This window comes from Amblyomma americanum, chromosome 10 (assembly GCF_052857255.1).
Source record: "Amblyomma americanum isolate KBUSLIRL-KWMA chromosome 10, ASM5285725v1, whole genome shotgun sequence".
In the NCBI taxonomy this organism is placed as follows: Eukaryota; Metazoa; Arthropoda; class Arachnida; order Ixodida; family Ixodidae; genus Amblyomma; species Amblyomma americanum.
Window position 1 is genome coordinate 3,702,487 of NC_135506.1, and position 10,541 is coordinate 3,713,027.

Sequence of the window (10,541 nt, forward strand, 5' to 3'; positions counted from 1 at the left end):
AGTTTTCTGCGACAACGCACCTTGCTGCCAACGCACTAATACCACCGCGACAACGACGCCGGCAACTCCGAAAAACCGGTCTGTAAATACACGGCCACCTGGATCGGCGCGAGCCCCGACGCGCGCGCGTGATCGAGGCGGCCGTGGTAAATACTACTGCTTTATATAGGTGCATGACCGGCCAAGCATCGGGAACTTTGCCCGTGTCACGCTGGGAGAGCTCTCAGAAACGAGGCAGACATCCGCGTTAATAGAAAGGTTCTGCACAGCGTTGTGGCGGCCGCTACCGCGATATGCTTCCGCAGAACGCCCCGAGGGTGCAAAGCTCCGGCAAGCTGTGCGCACTCCTGCCGCGTCGGGTCCAATCAGCGCGGAAGCGAATTGCGCAAAGCACCTTTTCTTTACAGATATGGACAGTTTTGTGTGTGAGATGTTCAGGCTACGCCGTACGGGGCAAGTACATCCGGCACCTGTGATTGCGCACATACTGACCCTGTTATACAGCTTTCAGACTATGTGAACAGAGCGCTTCATATACTGCACATATACTTTCGTTCGCGAAACAATGTGCATGCATTTTTTTTTCTTTTCGGCGAACGATCGTTATAAAAAGTGCTGCTGTCTGTGAACGCGTTCAGAGATCACAGGGTGCATGGTGCGTTCTTCTAGAGTGGGCCTGAAATCGAGTGAGTGAGTGAGTGAGTGAAAACACTTATTGATTTCCAAAGGGATTCGCGGATCGAAGGCTCCGTCGTCTTCGTGCTTGCGCCGAGATAAATCGAGAAATCGAGATAATTTTGGCAAAACAATTGTATAGTCGAATAGAAATGTTCAACGTCCCCACATCCCTTAGAACGCCGCATCGCACCGCAATCACTGCGGCCACAGGAGCAGTGACTGCGCAGTGTTTTCATAAAAATAAAGACGCCGCTTGGGCGGAGCTCGATAAAGTTCGCCTCCGCGGGCACCGGATGTCCTGCGATTTGGACAGATGCGTCGGCAGTTCCGCGCGACCGCGGCACTGCCATTAGCCCTAATGTGTCCGCCATATCCGCCGATTAAGGGAGGCGGGCTCGAAGTCCGGCCACTCCTCCCACCCGACCCGGTCTCATCGCTTTGGTCAAAGGACCGCGGCGGTTGCCCGCAGGCGCCTCACGTCCCAGTGTCCGATGCCCGCCAGAAAACAGATGATGCGGCCGCTTGCTGACGGAAGTCACTCCCTTTATTCTTCCACTGCTCTTCTGTGAAAGATGAAAACCTTCGTTTCCCGGCAAAAAAAAAGTAAAAGGAACGTGGTTTAGAGTTAAGATCTACTCTTGGTAGAAGAGTTACAAAAATAAAGCCATCTTTTTTCAATTTTTGTCCTTACCAGCTTTTGTTAGCAACTCGGAGTAATGGAGGCGACGTGAAAAATCGCAAAGCTCATCTTCGTTTAATAAAACGTTATTGCGCTACCGCGAGGGTCTCTGGTGAAGACACTTTGCACGTGCAAAATAAAAAGTAATAACATAGAAATAAGCAGACATTGAGCATTGAACCCATTGTGTGCTCAGCATTCCTTGGAGAGTCATCAGACTCCTCCGCTTCAAGCTGCTCGAGGGAGTACAACTACTCCAGCTGACCTAGCTGGTGACAAGTGCACGGTGGCCGCAGCTGGCAATCTCTGCGACTACCTCAGTGCAATGGGTCTTCATTCCTTCGTTTAGTTTTCTATCTCCCGCATTCCTTCCACTTTTTCCAACTTATGCCTCATGACACACTTTCCGAATAATAATAATAATAAAAAAAAAGCTGGCACAGGGCTCATACGGGAGAGACCCTTTTTCTGCAGTTGGTGTAGTCAGGCTGATGTTGATAAAATATTGGTGTTTTTCTTTCAGGCTGATTTTAGCTGCAAGCTTTTAGAAGAACCTTGAGGGTTATGTGAGCATTATGCTTCACCAAAATCCGACTAGCACAATGAGTGCTAACAAGAGCAAACTGGTGGACTATATAGTTGGCGCTCCATTGTGACAACACTGCGCAAAGAACATAGGCAAAATAGGAGGCCACACAGAGCTCGAGTGTGAGGTCTATCTTGCCCATGGTCTTTGCACTGTGCTGCCACAATCATCATCATCAGCCTCACTACACCCACTGCAGGGCAAAGGCCTCTCCCACATCTCTCCAATTAACCCTGTCCTTTGCCAGCTCTGCCCATCCTATGCCTGCAAACTTCTTAATCTCATCTGCCCACCTAACTTTCTGCTGCCCCCTGCTACGCTTGCCTTCTCTTGGAATCCACTCCATTAGGGGGTGCCAAGTTCATGCAACTGATCCCCCTATGCAAGCCTTACACCGCCAGCATCTCACCTTCCAAGGAAAATTGGAAGGTACTGCACCTACGGGCCAGCAATCTGAGCTTTCACTTTGCTGGTGGAGCGGGGTTCGATCCCCAGTGCTGCTGGGTACCACCGGTGATACAATGGGCACAAGCTTTCTCTCAGCCTGGTGCTCAGCTTCTCTGGTATGAAATGCTTGGAATATGGGTCTTTGACCTGACCTTGTGCACACGGAAAACAGATTGTGTCGTGGTAATCTTTGGCCACAGTTGCCCTTACATCATTAAAATGCATCACCATCGAAGCAGAAGGTGCTGGAAACACCTGGATGCTATGCTCTACATGAGCTCAATGTTGTGGCTTTAACACTAACACCATTTAAAAGAATAAAAGATATAACAATGCCCATTTACCCAGACCTAGTAGCTGAATACAAAATACTAATGTAATATTTGCTTAGCAGTATTCAATCTAGCACATTCCAGCGTTAAATAAAAATGAAATGAATAAGTACCCGCCGCGGTGGCTCAGTGGTTAGGGCGCTCGACTACTGATCCGGAGTTCCCGGGTTCGAACCCAACCGCGGCGGCTGCGTTTTTATGGAGGAAAAATGCTAAGGCGCCCGTGTGCTGTGCGATGTCAGTGCACGTTAAAGATCCCCAGGTGGTCACCTGGTCGAAATTATTCCAGAGCCCTCCACTACGGCACCTCTTCTTCCTTTCTTCTTTCACTCCCTCCTTTATCCCTTTCCTTACCTCCCAGTTCAGGTGTCTGATATATGAGACATACTGCGCCTTCCTTTCCCCAAAAACCAATTATTATTATTATTATTAATAAGTGCCCAGCACACTTGAAAACAACTCAAACGCAGCATATACGAAATCCCTTTAGACAGACAAACAAATATTTGATCCCTGAAACAAAGCACAATTATTTATTGCTCTTTTCATAAGCTGTGGTCACGTAGAGTTGTGCAGAATCCTGTTGAAGGCATTGTATGACGATTCCAAGTCAAAGATTAGCTGGCGCACTTGGCCCTCATTCAACTCATCCGAGGCAGCCATCGATGACATAGTCTGGAGCCTGGTCAGTCACAGCAACAGGTAAGCCAGAGTGCACAGTAAGAGAGGTGCGTCAGGTAAACATGTACACACTAAACTGCATAAGAGTAGGTTTGCAACATGCGGCTGGCAAGGGAATAGTAATACAATGTAAATATACGGGAAGAAGTATCTGCACACTTGTCTTGAGACAAATCCATGGTGAAATGTGCCTGCGGAAATTACCAGCAACATCTTGTAGCCACTGTCCCGACATGTCCAAACCAAAGCATTATGGCCCAAATACCATATTTGCTTTGGCAGAGATAGGACTTGATAGAAATCTCCTGCATGACAAAAGCGTGCTAACAATGTTTTTCTCACACATCTCCTTTTCCACAGCTATTTTCCGCAAATAATGAGATAGTATCGCTACCCTCTTGTGAGATTAACCCTGTGTGCCCGGCATATCACCTGTGGTACAGCATTCAAAACTTAATTTTCGTTTCTGCTCTCAAAAATACATGCACTGCTAACATAATTGCAGGAATGACCGTTTACAACAAATTTATTAAACGAAGGTCAGTGTCTGCTCCCAGACATGCTGGAGGTCTGCTGAAAGATAAATTAATGCAGAAGCTGACAGTAACAGCAAAACAACCTAAAATTTCAGTGGACAGAATACTGCATTGGCAGGCGATGGAGCAGATTTTAATTTTTCTCCTGATGGACTGCACACGCACTAACATTTGTGCACAGCTTCACTGCGTCTGGACATCCAGAAATAATGAAAATTAGTTATGATGTAATCATGTAACCTCTTTTTTTTAAATCTCTCAGTTTTTCACATTTATGCAATACAGACGTAAAAGTACCGATGAATATTGGAAGTTCATAACTTATATCCGATATTTTCAATGCCTGGGCATTACAGATTTAAGACTTCACTGTGAAAGCTTTTTTCCTTCATTACTGAGCAGGATAAACACTACTATGTCTTGCACTTGGAGAAAACGTTGCTTACCACTCATCCACTTTGGCTTTTCCCTCAAAGCCTGCTGGTATGAGACTGAGCCTGCTCATAGTCTCACTGAGTTCTCGCAAGTCTGGCTGAAGCTGCAGGAGAAACACAGGGCAGCCCAGTGATTATCACAGAGTTCATGCACGACAACAGCCCACTGACTTACCTCATCCATGGACTTGATTTCCAGGCGCAGCTTGTCAATGATAGTGATGAAGAGCTTGAACACAAATACAAACAGCAGTTAGAAACAAGAAACATTGATACTAATGCGCTGCGATGTTGCATTGTGAAAAGTGATACAGGCTTGCAACCCTATACACAAATTTGATCAATACTAAGAGGCTTACGCACCAAATAAAGAATAACAATTAGTTTGCTTGATTAAACAAAACCACTATCCCTGCCACTGTGATGTTTTATGACACACAAGTTAACGCAATTATAATGTGAGAAATTTAGTTCCCTTTAATTTCACCAGAACATTTTTCGCTGCAACTACTACACTGCGCTATTCTGAGAAGATTATGAACTCAACACTGCAGCTAACTCTCCACAAGTCTGCAGAAGATTAGCCACACAGAACCATTTAAACTTACCTTGGGCGATAAGAGTGAGAAAAATTGCTAACAAAAGCAGCCTTGTAAACTAAAAGACTGTTAACAGCTTATCTGAGATGGCTGTACAAAAAACACCTCATGCCGTTACTGAGACCAATAGTGATAAAAATGAGAGCAAGTTTCAGATGTCTTCAAGGTGCAAAATACCCGCTAACTAAGCAACACTCAGTGTTTGATCTAATGCAACTTGTTGAACAGTTTCCTACCTTGCACGTACACAACAGAAGGTGAAAGTTTACAACATGCCACATCTACCTTGGTTCTATGCAATTCCACGTTGCATAATGACTAATCACAATGCCTTAAATTTTGTATAATTTCTTTTTACAGCTAAAAGCTGTTTAGGGATAATCATGAGTGTAATGAGTCACTTAATGATAGCATCAAAAAAGAAAAAGCGTCATCAGCAAATGCAAGATCCAGCCGGCAGGCTTTGCAGTCAAACCGAGCATCGTCGTCGTAGTGTAGCTGCAAAAGCACGACAGGGAAGCATCCAGACCAGCAGGCACATTGCTCATCTAACACAAAAACCAAACAACTGCTAAACATTTCGTTGAATTCACCGCATCAAGCCATAGCTAAACTGGGCAAATTTTTTGTGTGAGAGATTCCATGCTGAGTAAGTCGAGATTATGACGGAATCCTGTCTGGAAATGCTCCCGAGTAATCTGCGATTCCCGCCATAACACTGGCATGCATCTCAGCTCAACGCCTGCTATATAGCACACACCAGAAATTTCTACAAGGCACATTAGTTGGCATGAAGCTCCGCTGCTGTTCTTACCGACACAATGTCAGCAATGCACTTGCTTGTGTTCCCCTTGTCGTCCTTGATTGTGATAGGCCTGTCTTCACGAATTCGCTCCATGGCAGCAGGGCAGTCCAGCTGGATAAGCACACACCATGCAGCGAGAAGCAATAAGAGGAGCTTTAGTAACACATGCACAGCATACGCCACTAGAATCAGAAACAAGGCTGCGGCCTGTGGAAGGTCTTGTGCTGCATGAAGGCTCACAGGAGATGCATGCAAAGGGTTCTGTCATGACATGTGTGCAACATACATTGAATTCGATGTCAGCAGACTCCCGTCACACAGCAGTTTGATATGCAGAAAACAGTCCTAGTTTGACTAAATTCCAGACATAAACCATTATATGTCACCTTTATGTCTCGAGACTGAAAGGAAGAGAAAAGGAGACACACCTGGCACATTGTCATGCAAACAGAATAAAAATGAGAGATGGTTCTCTGATTACTTGCTACTTATCCCTGCTGGTCACTAGAGTACTGGTCACTAGAGTACACTACCCTTCTGCAACAGTTTTTCCCCACTAAGCACGAAAATTAAAACGAACCACTGGCGGAAAAACAACCTTGTGTGTTGAACACATGTAAAATAGCTTCTTTTCCAGCTGCAGTGCGATATGCATTATTCTGAAATGTCACAAGCAATGGTGGTGTTTTTATGACTATGTGAGGCCTCACCCGAAAAGCAGCCATAAAGGCTTCCACTGTGGCAAACTCTGACCCTTGGACCTGCCTGAAGGCTGCCTTGTACTGGACCAGAAGCTTGGAACATGCGGCAGTGTACCTGCATCGATTCAGTATTGTCAACTGCGAGCCCATTCAACATGACCCACGGCTACAACATACTCTTTCGGTGTCACACAATCCTTGATGTACGCCTTCTCCAAACACTGTAGCGTGTTGATCACTGCATACAGATCAGCCATGTTGTCGTACCTGTTCAAGACAAACAGAAGTATTAAAAAGTGGTACACGATACACAGTCACCCAGTCATGAGAATTACAAGACGATTCACACACGGCGTTTCACCTCACATGCCATTTAGTGTCCATGTAAATCAAAAATGTGGGTCCCTCGATATTCATCTCAGGCTCCGAGGCCGTGCGATTATGGCTATCATAACACGGGTTTCCTGATTAATCTGTCACTTTTTCAACGCGTGAAATGCCATCCATATAAGCTGCCGTATCGCGTAATGCCGCAGTAAGCACTTAAACTGTCGCTCCTGCCACTAGCATAGCCCCGAAACTTGAAGCTTTCCAAAGGACGAGCAATCATCTCTGCGAAGATGAGCTAAGCAGGATGCAAGGCGGCAGCGAAGTAAGAACTGTGGTCGATCAAAGTCGATCATCATCTGGCTGTTCGGCAAAATTAAGAAAACGTTTTCTACAACTCACTTCTCGCGCTCCCGCGATGTCCGATGAAGGCGGACCTCTTCGTACAGCTCGGGACGGTGCTCTGAAAACACAATATTAGTGCAAAAAACGGTGACTCGACTGGGCCAAAGCACTGGGCGGAAACAAGTGAAGTAATACCTTGGTTGTTAGTTTGCGACATGAGCGCTGCGAAGGAAGCCATTTTGAGAACTGTGGCTAAAGCTCAGCGGATGGCTCAGTTCACAAAGGAGGCACCAAGACGGGTTCACCGAGCAACGCAATTGTTTATAGCTGTCACTAATGATAACCCCGCAGCTGACATACCCCTGCCTTCTTCAACAACAGAGAAATACACTTGGCCGTTGGCCTGGCTTGGCTCGCTGTGTTGTGTGGTTCCACGACCGGCTTGTGTGGTTCTAAGGTTCTAGTAATTACAGTCCAGCACCTCTGGCTAACTTAAAAAATATAATTAACCTTCACTAATATTTTAAACTTCATTAAATAGTTGGTTAGTTTAGTACATTTTTAAAAGTGTTTTAATTTATCATTGTTAATTTGATAGCAATTACTAGAGGACGCGACGCACCATACTTGCACACGTGTATGCATTACTGACACGGTGGCTTCATTTCTCTTTCAGGTCTCTTTCGGTTCCCCTGCGTCACGTCCTTCACTCCTTCCTTTCTCTAGCAAGCGAGCTTGCGTTGACGGTGTGCGACCATGGGTCACGAAAATATCTGGTATTCCCACCCCAGGAAATACGGACCTGGCTCTCGATATTGGTAAGTAAACATAAACATTGCGTACTTCTTTGTGAATATCCTATTGAGCCCTTAATGTTCGTTTTTTGAACTATTACATTGTCTAGATGTGCCGGTTGTCTCCTAAGCCTACTCAATGCCCAATATTCCCACGTGTGATCTCGCGTTGTCGGTAACATTGCCGTGAAGGGGTACTATAAGCGAAGTAAATTAGCGCGTTCAGCCCCAATGGGATCAGTGTTCGGTGTTAACGACCTGTTTATTGCTACATGCATGCTATTGTGCAGTCTTTAAACAAGCCGTGCAACCGGGGCAAGCTTGATCACGAATTTAGCAATTAGGACGCGCAGTTCTTCCCGTTTTAAAGCGGAAATGAACGAAATTTAGATTGTGATTATCACAGGAAGTGCAACTCCCAGCGCTTTGGCATCGTTAGTGCAGCTGGCGGACCAGCACTAGTGGCTGGAATCTTCATTGAAAGCTCCTCTTGGTGGGCGCATTTTGTATTGTGTAAGGATGATCCGCAGTGATCACAGCATTGTGACATGTTACCCGTTGCATTGACCTCTCCCTGCTGTTCTTGTGCAGCCGAGTCTGTGCCAACCACCACGGACTCATCCGCAAGTACGGACTGAACATCTGCCGCCGATGCTTCAGGCAGTACGCCGCGGACATTGGATTTAAGAAGGTGAGTGTTTCGTGTCAGTTATTTTTCTCGGTAGCGTTGGTTAAAGGTGAAAATTGAGTTTTCTAGACGTCGGTACGACACTCTTGTTGCCGACCTGCTACGTTGAGAGGCCAAGTGGGAGGGCGCGTACCTTCCGTGGTGCATGCGCAGCACGCACCTGCCACGGCTAGTATGTACCTACGTCTACGAAAAGCATTTTTTTTTAACTGGTCAGCAAGCTTCGCCCGAAGTTCGGTGCAGGGACGTAACGGGGCTTCAGGCCGCTATCCTGCGAGCTGGCCCACGGCAGAACTCTTGCACGCGAATAAAAATTGCTGTGCTAGAGGTGGCATGAGTAACGTTCAGTTAAATACTTCATTACACAGAAAAGGCGTCATTTAAATTCTCAACAGATTAGCAGTACTTTTGCTGCTTGTTTTCTGCAGGACTGCAAACAAGCTGGTCTTCGATCCTAGGGCTGTGCCCCAAGACCCAGAGGTCTTTGGTAATTACAGCTGCGTAACTTGCCACACTTATTCAAATCCAGCAGTCTGATGAGCTAGAACTGGGGTTAGCAGACTGTTGCGACTCCTTGAAGTGGAAATAGCCTGCTATGGCTGCCTGTTGCCATGTGTTACATCACAAGGTTTTTTATCATTGCCTGTTTGTCGAGCAGAATGTGGCTTGCATGGTGCAAGTGCTGTGACGAAGCTTGCTTTTCAGTGCAACAGTGTTAAGGGTCTCGTTTAGCTTTTCCAGAAAAAGCGGTGGTATGCAGCGAAACGGTCACAAGACCTCATACATAGACCTGTGGAATGAAAGTGATTAAAAAATGTCATGTAATGCAATCTAAAGGTTGCTGCATGTCTCAAATGACGTAACTGAGAAAAGTTTCAGGAATTTTTGTTGAGATTCAAACCTGCAGTTTTTGGGTTGCGAATCACACACCAACACTGACCAGCGCGGGCACACTGGCATGGCTTGGCCACAAGCGGGGATTTATAGGTATGTCGTGTGGCCTTTCACGCAAAGTGGCATACTTCGGCTGTATGCTGATGACAGTGTGTAATTCAAGAGGTCCTAATTACAGACGTAGTAGGTGCATGTTGCAATTTCATTATTTTTTGCCTCGCGGCATAATGGGGGTATGTAATGATGGTTAAATGAATGAAACAAAGGTTGGCCGATCTAATGAAGTCGAGTAAGTGGTGGTGTGGTCCCTGAGGCTAAGCGATATGACTGAGGAGTCTGCAAGAGACTTGCTGTCGCCAGGTGTATGATACGTTTTGGCTTAGCACAAACCCAGGCGGTGGAAATCGCCCTCAGCATTCCGAGATTTGTAGATTGTACACCTGGGGTGGGATATGTTTCTAAATTGAGGCCACTTTCGAGTTACGGCATTAGTGAGTGCAATGCCGACCCGAATCCTCTGAAGCGCAACCTCTTCTGTATGGATAAGACAGTGGAGGGGGGTGGTACCACACAAGGAGGTATAAGAGAATGTGTGCGGTGCCAGAGGTGCTCCTTTCTCATTTAAAAGAGGGTGGCATTTCATATCCTCGTTGCTTGATGTTGCATAGTGGCAGCTACTATCTGAAAACCCTTGCGATCTGATGTATGCTGCTGCCCCAACGGATGGCGCATGATCAGTGTAAAATGCGTCTTAGTTTAATTTCTCAGTGTGTGAAGAGTCCACTGAAGGGAGCCATTAACACTACTGTCATACCCTCAAGGCGGAGCTCAAGTGTCCCCCTAATTTTTACTCCCTTTGTTTTATCCCTATGCCTTTGACATTGTGAGGTACTCATGGATTCCTTTTTCCTCTTTTTCAGCTGGACTGAACTCTTGGAAATGGCACTTGTGGGGACTCAATAAACCACCAGCCTGCCTAAAGGCAGCCCTGGTAACAAAAAACGCAAAATACAGT

The 10,541-nt window shown here is 46.1% G+C and overlaps 2 protein-coding genes across 2 annotated transcripts; one reads left to right on the plus strand and one right to left on the minus strand.

The window, feature by feature from the left end:
• Positions 1 to 3,227: 3,227 nt before the first annotated feature.
• On the minus strand, positions 3,228 to 7,577 carry Vps28 (vacuolar protein sorting 28). Its single transcript, XM_077642019.1, has 8 exons — positions 7,346 to 7,577; positions 7,208 to 7,268; positions 6,656 to 6,745; positions 6,488 to 6,593; positions 5,787 to 5,888; positions 4,549 to 4,602; positions 4,386 to 4,477; positions 3,228 to 3,404 (listed from the first exon to the last, which is right to left on the minus strand). The coding sequence occupies exons 1-8, from the start codon at positions 7,386 to 7,388 to the stop codon at positions 3,281 to 3,283; spliced, it is 672 nt and encodes a 223-aa protein (XP_077498145.1). The 5' UTR covers positions 7,389 to 7,577; the 3' UTR covers positions 3,228 to 3,280.
• Positions 7,578 to 7,813: 236 nt separating this feature from the next.
• Positions 7,814 to 10,535, plus strand: RpS29 (ribosomal protein S29). The gene is made up of 3 exons (XM_077639569.1): positions 7,814 to 7,968; positions 8,536 to 8,635; positions 10,447 to 10,535. Exons 1-3 carry the CDS (start codon positions 7,907 to 7,909, stop codon positions 10,453 to 10,455), a joined length of 171 nt encoding a protein of 56 aa, XP_077495695.1. The 5' UTR covers positions 7,814 to 7,906; the 3' UTR covers positions 10,456 to 10,535.
• Positions 10,536 to 10,541: the final 6 nt, after the last annotated feature.

Bases quoted from the DNA above. Each gene is read 5' to 3' on its own strand.
- Vps28 (XM_077642019.1), bottom strand. From the start codon at position 7,388: ATGGCTTCCTTCGCAGCGCTCATGTCGCAAACTAACAACCAAG. The intron at 6,594-6,655 runs GTATGTTGTAGC...GAATCGATGCAG, and splicing joins GATTGTGTGACACCGAAAGA to GTACACTGCCGCATGTTCCA. The intron at 5,889-6,487 runs GTGAGGCCTCAC...GTGCTTATCCAG, and splicing joins CCTTTATGGCTGCTTTTCGG to CTGGACTGCCCTGCTGCCAT.
- RpS29 (XM_077639569.1), top strand. From the start codon at position 7,907: ATGGGTCACGAAAATATCTGGTATTCCCACCCCAGGAAATACGGACCT. The intron at 7,969-8,535 runs GTAAGTAAACAT...GTTCTTGTGCAG, and splicing joins GGACCTGGCTCTCGATATTG to CCGAGTCTGTGCCAACCACC.